Source organism: Eublepharis macularius, chromosome 12 (genome assembly GCF_028583425.1).
Source record: "Eublepharis macularius isolate TG4126 chromosome 12, MPM_Emac_v1.0, whole genome shotgun sequence".
Classification (NCBI taxonomy): Eukaryota; Metazoa; Chordata; class Lepidosauria; order Squamata; family Eublepharidae; genus Eublepharis; species Eublepharis macularius.
The window spans coordinates 26,964,147-26,978,145 of NC_072801.1; the positions used below are offsets into that span (position 1 = coordinate 26,964,147).

The 13,999-nt window shown below is 46.7% G+C and overlaps 2 protein-coding genes across 3 annotated transcripts in view; one reads left to right on the plus strand and one right to left on the minus strand.

Moving 5' to 3' along the window:
- LLGL1 (LLGL scribble cell polarity complex component 1) overlaps positions 1-9,235 on the plus strand; it is a 63,837-nt gene extending 54,602 nt beyond the window's left edge. For both annotated transcript variants that reach the window (XM_054993419.1, XM_054993420.1), the window contains exons 17-23: positions 295-578; positions 802-1,066; positions 2,861-2,975; positions 3,721-3,815; positions 4,000-4,123; positions 5,877-5,956; positions 6,231-9,235. In XM_054993419.1, coding sequence (XP_054849394.1) covers positions 295-578; positions 802-1,066; positions 2,861-2,975; positions 3,721-3,815; positions 4,000-4,123; positions 5,877-5,955 — 962 coding nt within the window. In that variant the 3' untranslated portion in view covers position 5,956; positions 6,231-9,235. The remainder of the gene's footprint in view (positions 1-294; positions 579-801; positions 1,067-2,860; positions 2,976-3,720; positions 3,816-3,999; positions 4,124-5,876; positions 5,957-6,230) is intronic.
- A 2,002-nt stretch (positions 9,236-11,237) lies between these two features.
- FLII (FLII actin remodeling protein) overlaps positions 11,238-13,999 on the minus strand; it is a 34,209-nt gene continuing 31,447 nt past the window's right edge. The window contains exon 30 of the mRNA XM_054993317.1: positions 11,238-13,188. Within this exon, the coding sequence (XP_054849292.1) occupies positions 13,054-13,188 (135 nt within the window). The 3' untranslated portion in view covers positions 11,238-13,053. The remainder of the gene's footprint in view (positions 13,189-13,999) is intronic.

Sequence of the window (13,999 nt, forward strand, 5' to 3'; positions counted from 1 at the left end):
GCAGTGACATCAACCACGCATAGCACTGGGATGAGTGTGTACCAATCTGCTCCTGGGAAATGCAGCTGGATAGATAAGCGTAATTAGCTAGGTCGTTTTTGGCCTTGTCTTCTCAGCCTTGAAGAAGCTTTGTTGACAGCACCTGTACTGCAAATCAGGCTTTTAGGAAATGTTCTCAGCATGATATCATTTACCACATTCCATACAGACTTTGCTTAAGACGGGCCGACTCTTTTGTCCAAAACAAGCCAATTTATTTACAGTCCTCTTTGTTTTCCCTGTCTCTCCCCATAGCAGCGCACCATGGGCCCACCATGTGGGCCGGCACCAACTCTGGCTCGGTGTTCGCTTATGCCCTGGAAGTCCCATCGCAAGAGAAGTTTTCAGAGCGTTCTGTGGAGGCAGTCTTGGGCAAAGAGATCCAGCTGATGCACAGGGCGCCGGTGGTGTCAATCGCTGTCCTCGATGGGCGGGGGAACCCTTTGCCAGAGCCGTATGAGGTCTCTCGGGACTTGGCCAAAGCCCCTGACATGCAGGGTAGCCATTCAGTGCTCATTGCTTCTGAGGAGCAGTTCAAGGTATTAAATCTTGATATTTAGAACCTGTCTTTCTGCTCGGTGGGGAGACCCAAAGTGTCTTACGCTGTTTCCCCCTCCGTCATTTTATCCTAACCCTGTGAAGTAGGTTAGGATGAAAGAGGGTGATTGGCCCAAGTGATCTTCCCTGGCAGAGTGGGGATTTGAACCGGAATTTCCCATATCCTAGTCTAGCTCTCTAACCACTACATTCTCTGGCTCCCAGGTATTCACGCTCCCTAAAGTTAGTGCCAAAACTAAGTTCAAGCTCACAGCTCACGAAGGTTGCCGGGTGCGGAAGGTGGCACTGGTGAACTTTGCCAGCGTGGTATGCGAGGACTATGCAGAGAACTGCCTGGCGTGCCTCACCAACCTGGGGGACATCCACGTCTTCACGGTTCCTGGTCTGCGGCCACAGGTGCATTACGACTGCATCCGCAAGGAGGATATCAGTGGGATCGCCTCCTGTGTGTTCACCAAACACGGGCAAGGTGAGCTTGTGGAGGGAGAAAACTCTGAGGAGGGAAAAGTAGCCTAAATGACCCGGGTATTGGAAGCCCTCTGAGGAGTTTTGCATCTGTCTTAGGACGATGCTGGGGTGGTGATGGTCAGGGGAGACGGTGATGGTTCCATAAGATTACACTTGCTGTGGAGGAAACAGGCAAGAAAGTTTTCTCTCCTGATTCCTGACCACCCAAAAGAATCAGGCAGTAGATTCAGGGTGGGGTGGGGTGTCTCTTGTTGCAGCTAATTAGCCTACGGAATTCACTGCCACAAGATGTATGGGTGGTCATATGCTTAGGGGGCTTAAGAGGACAAACAGTGCAGTCCTAAGCAAAGTTATACCAGTCTAAGCGCATTGATTTCAATTGGCTTAGATTGGAGTAGCTCTGCTTAGGATTGCACTGAAAATGTGCTTATTGAGGTCTATTGGCAGCTGTTAGCTGTGATTGCTAGGGGCAGAACCTCCTGAGCCAGAGGCAGTCTACCTCTGAATGCCAGATGCTGGGGGAAGGCTGCTTCCTTCATGCCCTACTTGTGGGCTTCCTGGAAGGATTCAGGTGTAATTGTTGGACTAGACATTCTGGTCCAGCAGCACTCTTACCTTGTTATATCCTGAGTGTTCTACCAAGGAGCTCACCTAACAGTGCCCTCCTAAAACTCAAGAGTACATGGACTTGAGGCTTATTGCAGTGCCAGTCAAGTGGCACTGTGATGTTGGAGAGGCATCTGTCAGGCCCAGAAATAATAACAACATACATAACATGTACACATGCGTGAGTGAGTGAGTGAGAACATGCGTGTGTGTCCTGAGCAGGTGATCTTATAATAATAACATTCAATTTATATACCACCCATTGGGACAACTTAATACCACACTTAGAGCAGTTTACAAAATGTGGTGTTATTATCCTCACGACAATCTCCCTGTAAGGTGGGTGGGGCTGAGAGGGCTTCAGAGAGCTGTGACTGACCCAAGGTCACCTAACTGGCTTCAAGCAGAGGAGTGCAGAATAAAACCCAGTTTTACAGATTAGAATTCTGCCGCTCTTAACCACTACACCAAACTGCCTCTGTGAAGACTGCAAACCTGGAAGGAAAAAGGCTGAGATGCTCAGTACTGTTTTGTAGGCTGCTAAAATATTCAGTGGCCTGACCTGGGTAGCCCAAGCAAGCCCGATTTGGTCAGATCTCAGAAGCTAAGCGGGATTGGCCTTGATTAGCAATCAGATGAGAGACCTCCAACAGGGGTTGCAGAGGCAGGCAATAGCAAACCACCTCTGTTAGACTCTTACCATGAAAACTCCACCCAAGGGCTCACCCTAAGTCAGCTATGCCTTGATGGCACTCTCTACCACCAAAATATTCAGTAGCTTGGGTGAGTGAAGAGAGACAGTGTCTTTTGGTGCCCTGCAGCTTCCTCTCCTGTTTTGATAGCTGCGACCCCCACCCCATCATCTCCAGATGCTTTCTCTCTTTCAGATCTTTACAAAGATCTCAAGATCCTCCATGAAAACACACAGTTTCTAGGCTAGTTTTATCTCTTAAAGGCTAGATGTCCTGTTTGCAGAGAGATTGCTGATGGAGGGGGGGATGCAAGCATTTGAGAGAGACAGCCTGTGGTAGCGAGTGGTATGATTCAGTAGAGGCCTTTGGGCAGTGTGTGAGGAAGGAGGCATGTTTGGTTAGTCGTGGTGATGTAAATTTATCTGGGAATGGTTTGGGAGATGCGTTTTGGAAGCAATTCTCACTGGCTTTTTAAAAAAAGTTCTTTTTCCTTCCAGGCTTCTATCTGATCTCTCCATCCGAGTTTGAGCGCTTCTCCATGAGCACCAGGAATATCACAGAACCGCTGTGTTTGCTGGATTTGAGCAATGCCCACGACATTACCTGCCTTGGGTGAGAGGTGCCCCCTTATCTATTGCATACTAATCCTTTTGTGAGGGTGACGCTGTCTTGTAAGAACAGGGTTGTGTCAAACAGAGAGCTAGTGCAGCGTAGCTGTCAGCTCTACTCCTACTTGATCCTGGGTTCAGATCCCTGCTGTGACCTCTCTATCTGGCCTTAGGCAAGTTCCAAACATGGGATATGCAATATGGGGATCATGATACTGGTCTACCTAGCAGAGCTGATGTAATCCTTACGTGCTTTGGACCATAAAAATGGTGTACAGCTTGCTAATTATTGATATGCAATAATCAGGCTGTTTGTGTACTAGAACTGGTCATGGGCTCAGAGGCCAGAAAAATCTGTTTCTCTCCCTTTAAAGAAAGAAGGGCAATATTCTAGTCCTTACAGTTGTCAAGAGACTTATTTCCCCTTGTTGTAAATATGAAAATCAAAACCAAGAAGTTACTTGTTTGAATACATGCGGGCAGTGCCCAATGCAACTTTGGAAGCCAGTGGGGTTGCCAAATCAGATTTTCAGGGCTTTGGGGGCGGGGCTGTGCTCACACGCCTCCCAGGACTAGAAAGACCAGAACAGATGAAATCATGCATCTGTGTGAACGTGTGCTATTTGCATAATATGTGCAGACTATCATGGACAGAGATATATTTTTAGTTGCCTTAAACTAAAAAAAAAAAAATCCATTTGTGTCTGAGGTGGGAAGTAAAGACTATCTTCCCCTGCCCCCATTTTCAGGAGTAATTTCACTGCAACGCCAAAATTGAACCAGGCCAATGGGACCCATGCCCTGCAAGGATCGGAAGCGAACCATTCTCCAGCAAGCAATGATCGTAAGCTAATTACCTTTTTGGAGCGACATCTCCTGTCCGAGAGAGTCCCACTTGTTCCTTCTCCCCCCTCCCATGATCTTACAATATTCAGAATAATTGCACAGTTGATGTTCCTTTTTTTAAAAAAACTTCTGGGTTGTGTGATATTCCACCGGATCGTGTCTATTGTTTCCTTTATCTCCAGGGACCCCCGATGAGCAAGAAGCATCCTTCTCCCCAACACCAGTTGACTCTCCGAATAACAGCATAGACACCCCCTTGGATACTACTGGGGAAATCACAGCAGAGGAAGTGAAGGACTACTTGGTGTGAGTCTCTCTGCGTGTCTTGATCTTGGCTCTAGACCTCTAAAGATGGATATTCATAAAGATGGGTGTTACCTGCCTCAAATCTCAGAAAATCTAAACTAACAGTTCCAAAGAGAGCTACTGACAGAGGGGAGCAACTTTGTGCATGGTGGCTTGTGAACTGGCAGTGAACAGTAATAGCGAAATGGAGCATCCATGTTTAGCAGCAGTATGCCTCTGGCTTTTTCCACATGTGAGGGGGAAACCGTCCAGTTTGCAAGGATGTTTTGCTGAAAACAAACAGCACAAGGGCTCCTCTGGAGCTGTAACCTCTATAAATGCAAAGAAAACCCCTATCCGGAGGAAACACAAGTATAGATTCTCTAATAGTATTATAATTTTTCTTTGTATTTTTCTTTTTCTTAAAAGTGCACAGCACTATAGTGATATATAAATATTACAATAAATATTTATACAATATATGAACCCTTCCTGTCATAGCAATAAATACAATACATAATTTAATACTTCGAAGTATGCTATTCCTATTTGGCACAAAGTCCAATGATCCAGTTGGTGAAAAATGTCCTTAAAGATAATCACGGAGGTAAGTGATATTCATTCTGTTCTTCATTATTGTGATAGTAGTTCCTTCTTACAAACAATCATGATCCATCTGAAGTTTTGCCTATTTGGTGACTTGAGACTGTATGCTTGAAGTCCTTTTACATAAGGAATGACGAGCCCTTGGGGAGATATCATAGAACATATAACCTCATATAAAATTCCAATAGATCCACAATTGATATTCCTTGATCTTTGGCAAGAAGTTCAGATTCCAAACATATATCGACAACTCATAACAAGTCTTTTGAAAGCAGCAAAGTCACTGATAGCTCTTAACTGGAAAAATCATCTCCCTCCATCAGTGTCAGAGTGGTACTCTCGAGTTTGGGACCAATTTATAGTAGAAAAAATTACTGACAGGATCCAAAGTTCCAATTCACCTAATAAAAAAACAAATTTCTATGAGAAATGGATGCCCTTTTTTTAGTTCATTGAAAAAAACGATATGCAGCCTTCAAGTTCTTTATAACGCACCACCTTGGAACAATGATGGTCAATATTTAAGATTACTACTCACTGTTATGAGAATTTACTCAAAGTAAAATTTACTTTCATATTGCGATACATCTATATGAAATCTGTTTTCAATAATATATACAAGTTAACCTCATAATAATATTGTAATTCACCCTTATATGTACCAAGTTGTTATATGTATCAAGTTGTTTTTATTAGTTAATAAAGTGGGGGGGGGAAGGAATGATGAGCCTTTGAAAAAGTTTGGATTACGAAACAGGATAGTGGGTATGTTGGCAATGAGGCTCCACCCTACAGCAGGAGGACAGTAGTCTGCAATAGGATGATCATTCCTCTTGAAGAATTCACTCTTAACTGTTGAACTATTACCTGGAATAAGAAGGGACTACTATCACAATAATGAAGAACAGAATGAATATCACTTACCTCTTTGATTATCTTTAAGGACATTTTTCACCAACTGGATCTTTGGACTTTGTGCCAAATAGGAATAGCATACTCTGAAGTATTAAATTATGTATTGTATTTATTGTTATGACAGGAAGGGTTCGTATATTATATAAATATTTATTGTAAGGACGTCTTGCTGGCTGCTGTTTGCAGACTTGGCTGGAGGGCCTTCCCAGTCTGTGATCAGCAGAGCAGCCCTTTTCATTTTAATCCTCTGCAGACCCTCAGAAGAAGCTGAGAGAAATATGAGGAACATGACTGAAGATGAGGCCCGATCCCCGGGGATTCTGATAAAATGAGGTACAATCTTGAGAATCTTCATACTGCTTAAAAAATAATCAAGTTTCTAGGCCTTAAGGAAACTCCTAGAGAAATACCCCATGTATAGGTAGACATCAGAGCGGGATTTCCAGGGGGTTGGAGAGTGGTGGAGCTTCCATTCCTGGAACAACTCTTGTTCCCCTCTTCAGGGTCAACAGAGTACGCAAAACTGCAGATGTTGCAGAATGCAGCTTTGTTATGGAATTGCCAGAATTTGTAGCGCTCTTGTTCATGGTTGTGTGTTCCTCGGCAGGGACTGCAGGCAGTGCTTGGACCCCCCCCCCCCCCATCATGGACATAAGACTGGACTTGTTCGGATCTGGGCTGTTGGCCAAACCTCTCCCCCCACCTTCTGATCACCATCCTCTGCAACCTTTTTTTCCCATCAAGAGTTGTTATGGTTTTTCTAACACCTGGACTGAAAACAAGACACCTGAATCTTCCTTGTTACTTCTCATCTTTAAAGAAAAAAGTGTGCCATTGTCTACAGGACCAAGTTTTTCTCTTCTCTTCCATTACAGAAACACTAAAATTCTTAATTTTTAACAAATGCAAAAAACTGACGCATGGGGAGAGGGAGCGTATGGTGTGTTGAGAGGGGGAATTGTGGGTAGTATCTAAATCCCATGGAGATGGCATCAGCTTCTCAGCAAAGCATCAGCATCAAACTTTGGGGGGGAGGGGCTTTTTAAAAAATAGTCCCTTGATGGTTTTCTTTTCGCTGCCTGATACACCGGACAACTCCCTGACGCCACCTCAATCCGGCTGGTGGACGTTAATTTTGCTGGCTGATCCATTGCTCGTGAAAATGTTTACATACTTGCAGATTCTCCTGCCTGTTTTCTAACTGCTTAACCCCTCCTTTACCCTTCCCTCTGAGATCGATCTCCCTTTCTAACTTGGCTGCCTGAGAAAATCAACAGAAGTGACCCAGGCCTTCTGCTCACCTGTGACTAGTGGAAACTCCTTGGTCAGGACCTGACTTGAAGAGAAATGCTTTTCTAACCTTTCCTTTCCCCCCACCCCTTAATACTAGTTTGGAGAGACTGCTTGTTGATTGGTTGTGTGTGTGTGTGTGTGTGTGTGTGTGTGTGAGCATGTTGGAAGTGGTACAACTGGGTGGTAGGTTTTGAGCAAGATGTGACTGATTTGCACAATACCCATCAATCGCACTGGATAAGATCTCCCTCGGTTGTGGCGGGCGTTCAGACCAGCCTTCCAGGTAGCAGCTAAGACTTCCATGTCCCTGAGAGCGTCATGCCGAGGAACGTTCTCCCTCTGCTCAACTGCCTTTGGTCTTCTGCATCCATGAATTTTTAAGGGGAGTTTGAAGGAGGTGTGTGAGAATGCGGAAGCGTGCACCTTCTGAAACCTGGTACAGGGTAGCGGACATTCTCAAGTCCTCTTCACCATTTTAGTGGCTTCTGAGTAAAACTCAAAACAATTCTTGGGTGGTTTGGTTAACTTATTAAGGGTGACAGGGTGGCCTCCTTCCAAAAATCACCAGGCTGTTTTGGAGAAGAGGTTTCTGTCTTCACTAGTATCCTTCACAGTGCAGAACCCTGCAGAAGGTCCAGAATTTTTCTGTCTACAAGAGTAGTAGTTTCTGCATAGCTTTCTGTGGTTGATTTTCTTGTCCGGGGGCGGGGGGGGGATTCATCTGGAATTAGGAACCCATGTCCAGCTTCCCTCCAGCACTGACACTCTTATACTCTTTTCCTGCACTAGGGTTTGGAGGTTAAAGTGGGGCAGGCACCTTATTTGAGGACCACCTCTTGGATCTCCACCTTCTGTGGAGGGCTCTCTGTTGGATAGCCACTATTCTGTCTAGTGGAAAAAGCTGGCATCTCACTTGAAAAAGGTGGGGTGGAGCCCTGCTGTGGGCTCTCCCTCCCACTTCATTGGGGCTCAGATCTTGAGCTGTCTTCACAGTTCTTTGGGAACATTACCTTGCTAGCCAGTGTCATAATCTGGCAAGCCAAAAAGTTTCCACCCAATGGCTGCGTAGCTTGTGGGTCAGGTGGAAAGATTCCACTGGCCAAGCGTTTGGTCCTTAAGGCTGTCATTTGCCTACTTCCAGATTTAAGGACTTGAATGGAAGCTGTGGGGTTTGTTCAGGATAGTTTGAAGGCCTTCCATGGCTGCTTTGCACAATACAATGCTTTCTCTTTAAATTTCCCCACCCTAACATCTCAGTGCACTAGTCTGCCACAGCCTGTCCTTTCTCTGTCAGCTCCCTTGCCTTGTCCTGAATCTAGACATTCTGTAGCAACTTCTCAAGGATGTTTTGGAGGGCTTGATCAAGATACTTAATCAGAACCTCTAAACTGCTCCTCAGATAAGCTAGGATTTGTTCTCTAAGTTGGCTCGAGTCCCAGTTAATACGAATACCACAGCAGCAGAAGATGGGAGGGGGTGTCTTAAAAACAGACCTTTTCTTCCATTGGAAGTTGATTTCCTTTGTAACTCACTTGGCTGCTTATGCATTTCCCACCAAGTGGAGATCCATTCTGTTGTGGGTTTTTCCACCAGTGATTTTGCCTCTGCTTAGTGCAAGAAGGGAGTTGACTGTGCCACAACTTGGCCTTTCCCCCCATTGCTTCTCCCTCCCCCTTTATTTTCTGCCCTTCTTCTAAACCTTCAATTGCCACTTTCTCATGGCACTTCTTGCACCAAAAAATAAAGCCAGATATTAAATGGTGTAACATTTTGGCACTGGTACAGCTTCTGGAGTCATTGTTGTCATTTGGGGCAGGTTTTGTTCCCCCTTGCCAAGACTTCTTGTGCCAAGACAAGTTTGGGATGCCCCTGGACAGTATATTTAGGGAGAGAACAGTAGGAAGGGTGGCAATACCTTTTCAGGTGTTGAGCAGTTACTGAGGCTTCAATAGAAATTCCTTGCAAGGATACTTTGGTACGACTTGATTCCTTGTGTGTTTGTGTGTGTGGATGGTTCGTGTGTGAATGAATGATGGGAGAATTCCATAGCTGAAATGTGCCATTGTGTGTCTTGAGTTTTTTCCCCCTTTTCGGCCAGACTTAATTGTGGATAGGAGGGAGGGAAGGGTTAGTTTCCCGGGTAGAATGCACCCTCTGGGATTTTTTTTGTCCAGATCATGACAGATTTAGCATTGTTTAGTTATTAATACTGGTTTTTAATAATGGAAAAATAAAGCATTTAATATCTAAAGTCCATCTTGATGGCTTTCTGGGATGTGGGATTTTGCATGGTGTTTGCGTCTCCTTTTAAAACTTTCTCAATGTAAAGCAAACCTTTTTGTTCCCACCCATAAGTGGTGTGGCTGCATAGTTTGGTTCTTTTTTGATAAAAGCAGGGCTTTTTTTTCAGCAGGAACGCGGTGGAACGGAGTTTTATTTATTTATTTTATTTATTTATTCAATTTATATACCGCCCATCCCAGGGGCTCTGGGCGGTGAACAGTTAAAATTGATAAAAACAAAACTAAAATCAATATACAAATAATAAAACAAATTAACAAGGTGCAGTGGTGGGGAGAACCTTCCCCACCCCAAAGGTGGGAGGCCGACATGGCACCGCCCCCTTCAATCACCAAACGCCTGGCGGAACAGCTCTGTCTTACAGGCCCGGCGGAACGATAATATGTCCCGCTGGGCCCGGGTTTCCATTGACAGAGCGTTCCACCAGGCTGGGGCCAGGACTGAAAAAGACCTGGCCCTGGTTGAAGCGAGGCGGGCTTCCTTAGGGCCGGGGACCACAAGTAAATATTTATTCGCTGATCGGAGCGATCTCCGGGGAACGTACAGGGAGAGGCGGTCCCGAAGATATGCCGGTCCCAACCCACTCAGGGCTTTAAAGGTAAGAACCAACACTTTGAACCTGATTCGGAATTCAACTGGAAGCCAGTGCAGCTGGCGCAGGACAGGTGTGATGTGTGACTGGTAAGGTATACCAGTCAGGACCCGTGCCGCCGCATTCTGGACCAGTTGTAGTTTCCGGATCAGGCCCAGGGGTAGCCCAGCGTAGAGTGAGTTACAGTAATCTAGCCTGGAGGTGACCGTTGCATGGATCACTGTAGCCAGGTCCTGGGGCGTCAGGTAGGGGGCAAGTTGCCTGATCTGACGAAGATGGAAAAATGCAGACTTGGCAACCGCCGTGACCTGGGCCTCCATCGATAGGGAGGCATCCAGGAGCACACCCAGACTCTTTACCACTGGCAAAGTTGCCAGTGGTGTCCCATCCAGGGCAGGGAGCTGGATCCCAACATCTGGCAGCCCCCGTCCCAGCTGCAGGACCTCCGTCTTCACTGGGTTCAATTTCAGCCTGCTCTGTTTCAACCATGCCGTCACAGCCTCCAAAGCTCTGGCCAGATTGTCTGGGGCCGTGTCTGGCCGGCCGTCCATCAACAGAAAAAGTTGGGTGTCATCCGCGTATTGATGACAACCCAGCCCAAACCTCCGCACCAACTGGGCGAGGGGGCGCATATAGATGTTAAATAACATTGGGGAGAGTATCGCCCCTTGGGGAACCCCGCACACCAAAGGGTGACGGGCCGATAGATCTCCCCCGAGCGCCACCCTCTGTCCCCGACCCTGGAGAAAGGAGACCAGCCACTGTAAGACTGTCCCCCTAATCCCCACGTCGGCAAGGCGGCTGGCCAACAAATCATAGTCAACCGTGTCAAACGCTGCTGTGAGATCAAGTAACACAAGCAGCGCTGACCCGCCTCGATCCAGATGCCTGCGAAGGTCGTCTGTGAGGGCAACCAAGGCTGTCTCCGTCCCATGGCCAGGACGGAAGCCAGACTGGAATGGGTCCAGGAACCTCTTGAAGATGGTCACATGGCTGGTGGCCCCGCCCCCTGATCTCTAGACAGAGGGGAGTTGAGATTGCCTTCCGAGCCGCTGAAGCGGCGCAGAGGGCAATCTAATCTCCCCTCTGTCTGGAGATCAGGGGGCGGGGCCACCAGCCATGTGACCATTTTCACCGAGGGCAACGCACCGAGTTCCACCACCTCTTTTCCCAGGAAAAAAAAAGCCCTGGATAAAAGAGAGTAAAAAATGTACAGTAGGGTGGCTCAACATAGCTTCCATGTACAGCTGCAATCTACCTCAGTTTATAGTCACACCTGCTGCTGGCTCTCCCCCTCCCCGTAGGACCTTCCGCTACCAGAGGCCTACTGTTTGCCTCCAGAAGGTTAAGCTTGCTCTAATCCAACAAGGTGTAACCAGTGGAAACAAGAATCCTTATACTAGAAACGGTATGCTCTGGAGGATGGTATTCAATGAAGATTGCACTTTATTTTTGTGATACAAAAGCTTGCAGTCCCAGTGGCTGAACAGGTTGCCCACAGGGTTGCTTTGATAGCAAAAACGTGGCAAGAGACAGGCCCTGCAACGCAGTGAGGTAAAGTTCTTGCAATTAACACCTTTTGCTGGAAGAGCGGGTCAGCGCCATGTTGCCTTCCTAAAGGGGAAGCTTTTTGCCTCTCCAAAAAGCCAAAAAGGAGCTTCGCCGTAGAAGGCCTTGCATGCTATTTTTTCTATCGCCAAATCAGTTAAGTAGGTTCCAGGGAGGCTTCTGTGCTCCATCAGGGAGTTAACCACACCAGCCGATGGCTATGGCGCACTTAGAAGCTGCCTGAAAATGTCTAAATTTCACTCCCTCTGCATGCTGGAATTACAGCACTATTTTGAAGGGCAGCTGTTCTGTGCCTCTGAGAGAGAGCGTGCAAGATATTCATCATGCAGTGGGGGGAGATCTGACCACCCTCACCAGGTGGCAGGGGGGGGGCATTTGAAAACGGCTAGTGGCAGCTTTAACTTCCCTCTCTGAAGCTTAGCGGCATCCCCACCCCAGCAAGAAAAGTCCAGGGCTATGAATAGGCTGTTGCCCCTTTGACACAGCATAGACCTCAACTGTCCCCCCCACAAAGGCTATGCCTCCAGCCTCTGATTCAAAAGGAATTATTCACAGAGCAGGCTACAAGCTGGAAACTTGCAGGCGACAGGTACCTGCCTCCAATGCCCCATGGCAGCAGGAAGGGACCCCGCCCCCAAGCAACCAGTGCTGCAGATGCTTGTATAGTAACAGATTGCATGCACCACAGGGTTTCTGTTTCCAGCAGGCTGAGGCTAAGCCCATTTGAGGACCTACCATTTAAGAAGCCTTGTGCCTAACAGAAGCATCCTCATCCCTTTACAGGTGCCCCTGGTATGGTGTGTTTCATGGAGGGATATTTTTTGGTAATATAGGAAGACTCAACCCTGCCTTCCTTCTCTAGCTCAACACTAGTAGGTATCCAGACTCTCTTTTCTGTTTCTCCGACGGTAAAGCCATACATGATACAACCATAACTCCACTTCCCCCTGACCCTTGTTCATTTCTGTCAGGCCAACGTTCGCGTGTCAGAAGGCAGTTTATACAGCCATTTAAAAACTGTACCTTTTCCCCCCGTTATCCCTTCCCTGAGGACTAGCAACTTCAAAAAACTTTAAAAGCAGACAATAACTTCCACTCCCCCCCCACACACACTTTTGCACCTCTATAGAAACATGACCATTGTATCAAAGGGCATATAGTGAGTTTCACACAACAAAAGAGGACCATTTCTCTGGGGATGTCTGCTAGGCTCTCTCCAGAACCAAACCCAAAATCAATAGTGTTCACTCCCCAAAAAAGTAAGGGTCTTGTGTGTCGACTAAAAGCCAAACTCTTGTGTTCTGTGCAGCATAAAAGCCAAACTTAAAAATATATAGAGAGAGAAGTTGTGGCGCCAGTCAGGGTTTTAAAAGCCCCCTCCCCTTTCAAATTACTTTGCAATACAAAAGAGTCCTAGGTAACATCTACCTCCTTTTACCAAGCAAAGTGGGAGGAGGAAAAGGGGGGATATTTGGCTTTTATAGAGAGAAAAGAAACAGCAGCATTAACAAAGAGGATTTCCCTTTAAACGGGAGGGGCTAGTACTAGCTCCACTTCCTAACGGTGTCCAATTTGTGTTTTAAATATACTGGCTTCCCCATGCTGCACCCCCCTCTAAGTCCACCACCCCATTGGAAGTTCCCTTCAGCTTGGCGGCAGCACCTGCCCAACCCATTTAGGCTGGGGGTTTGCGGAAGATGCTCCAGGCATGGAAGCAGCGGGTGAAGGCAGGCGGCTCGTTCCCTTTCCGGACCAGGCGGAGCTTTCGGGGGTGGGCTGTCTCTTTGGAGCGCATGTGCTGGATGTAGACCTACAACAGGAATCCACGCCAATGGTAAGTAAGGATGTATTGCTCTCCCTCCAGAGGGAGCAGACACAATCCCAGCAAGTACCTAAACATCTATCCCTCTTCCATCTTTATGGTAAGGAGATCAGAGATCCCCACTGCAATTTTATACCCACAGCCTAGTTTAGAAATGGGGTAAATGCATGAATCATTAGTCCCACAGGCATTTGCAAGCTTTGTGGCTGAGGGAGAATTTGAACCCAGGCCTTAGATCTCAACTGCCAAGGCAGAGCTGTGTGAATCTATTGTAGCAAAGTAAAACAAATCAAGTGCTGCCTGATGAGTCACAACACCTCTCCCCCCCCCCTGCTCTTTGGTTTTTCTCCCTGTGATTTTTAATCACAAATGCTCATGTTAAAATTGCATTTTCATATGCATCTGAAGAAGCGAGGTCTAATTTCCAAAGGTGTATGCTGGAATAAAATGGTTTAATCTTAAAAGATGCCACTCCAATTCTGGCCTAAATGGTTAAATCTGATGTGCCCAGTAAACCATCCCACTTTGCCTAAAAACTAGGCTGACTCATGCCTGGTTGAAACAGGTAGCAGGCTGCTATTTTCAGGGTGGGGTAGCATTTTTGAGTACCACTGCATGCTAGTTTTCCAGTAGCAGGGAATTTAAACATAGAATCATACTGAGAGCCAGTTGGGTGTAGTGGTTAAGAGCGGCAGGAATCTAATCTGGAGAACCGGGTTTGATTCTGCACTCCTCTGATTGAAGTCAGCTGGCTGACGTTGGGTCAGTCACAGCTCTCTCAGAGCTCTCTCAGCCCCAT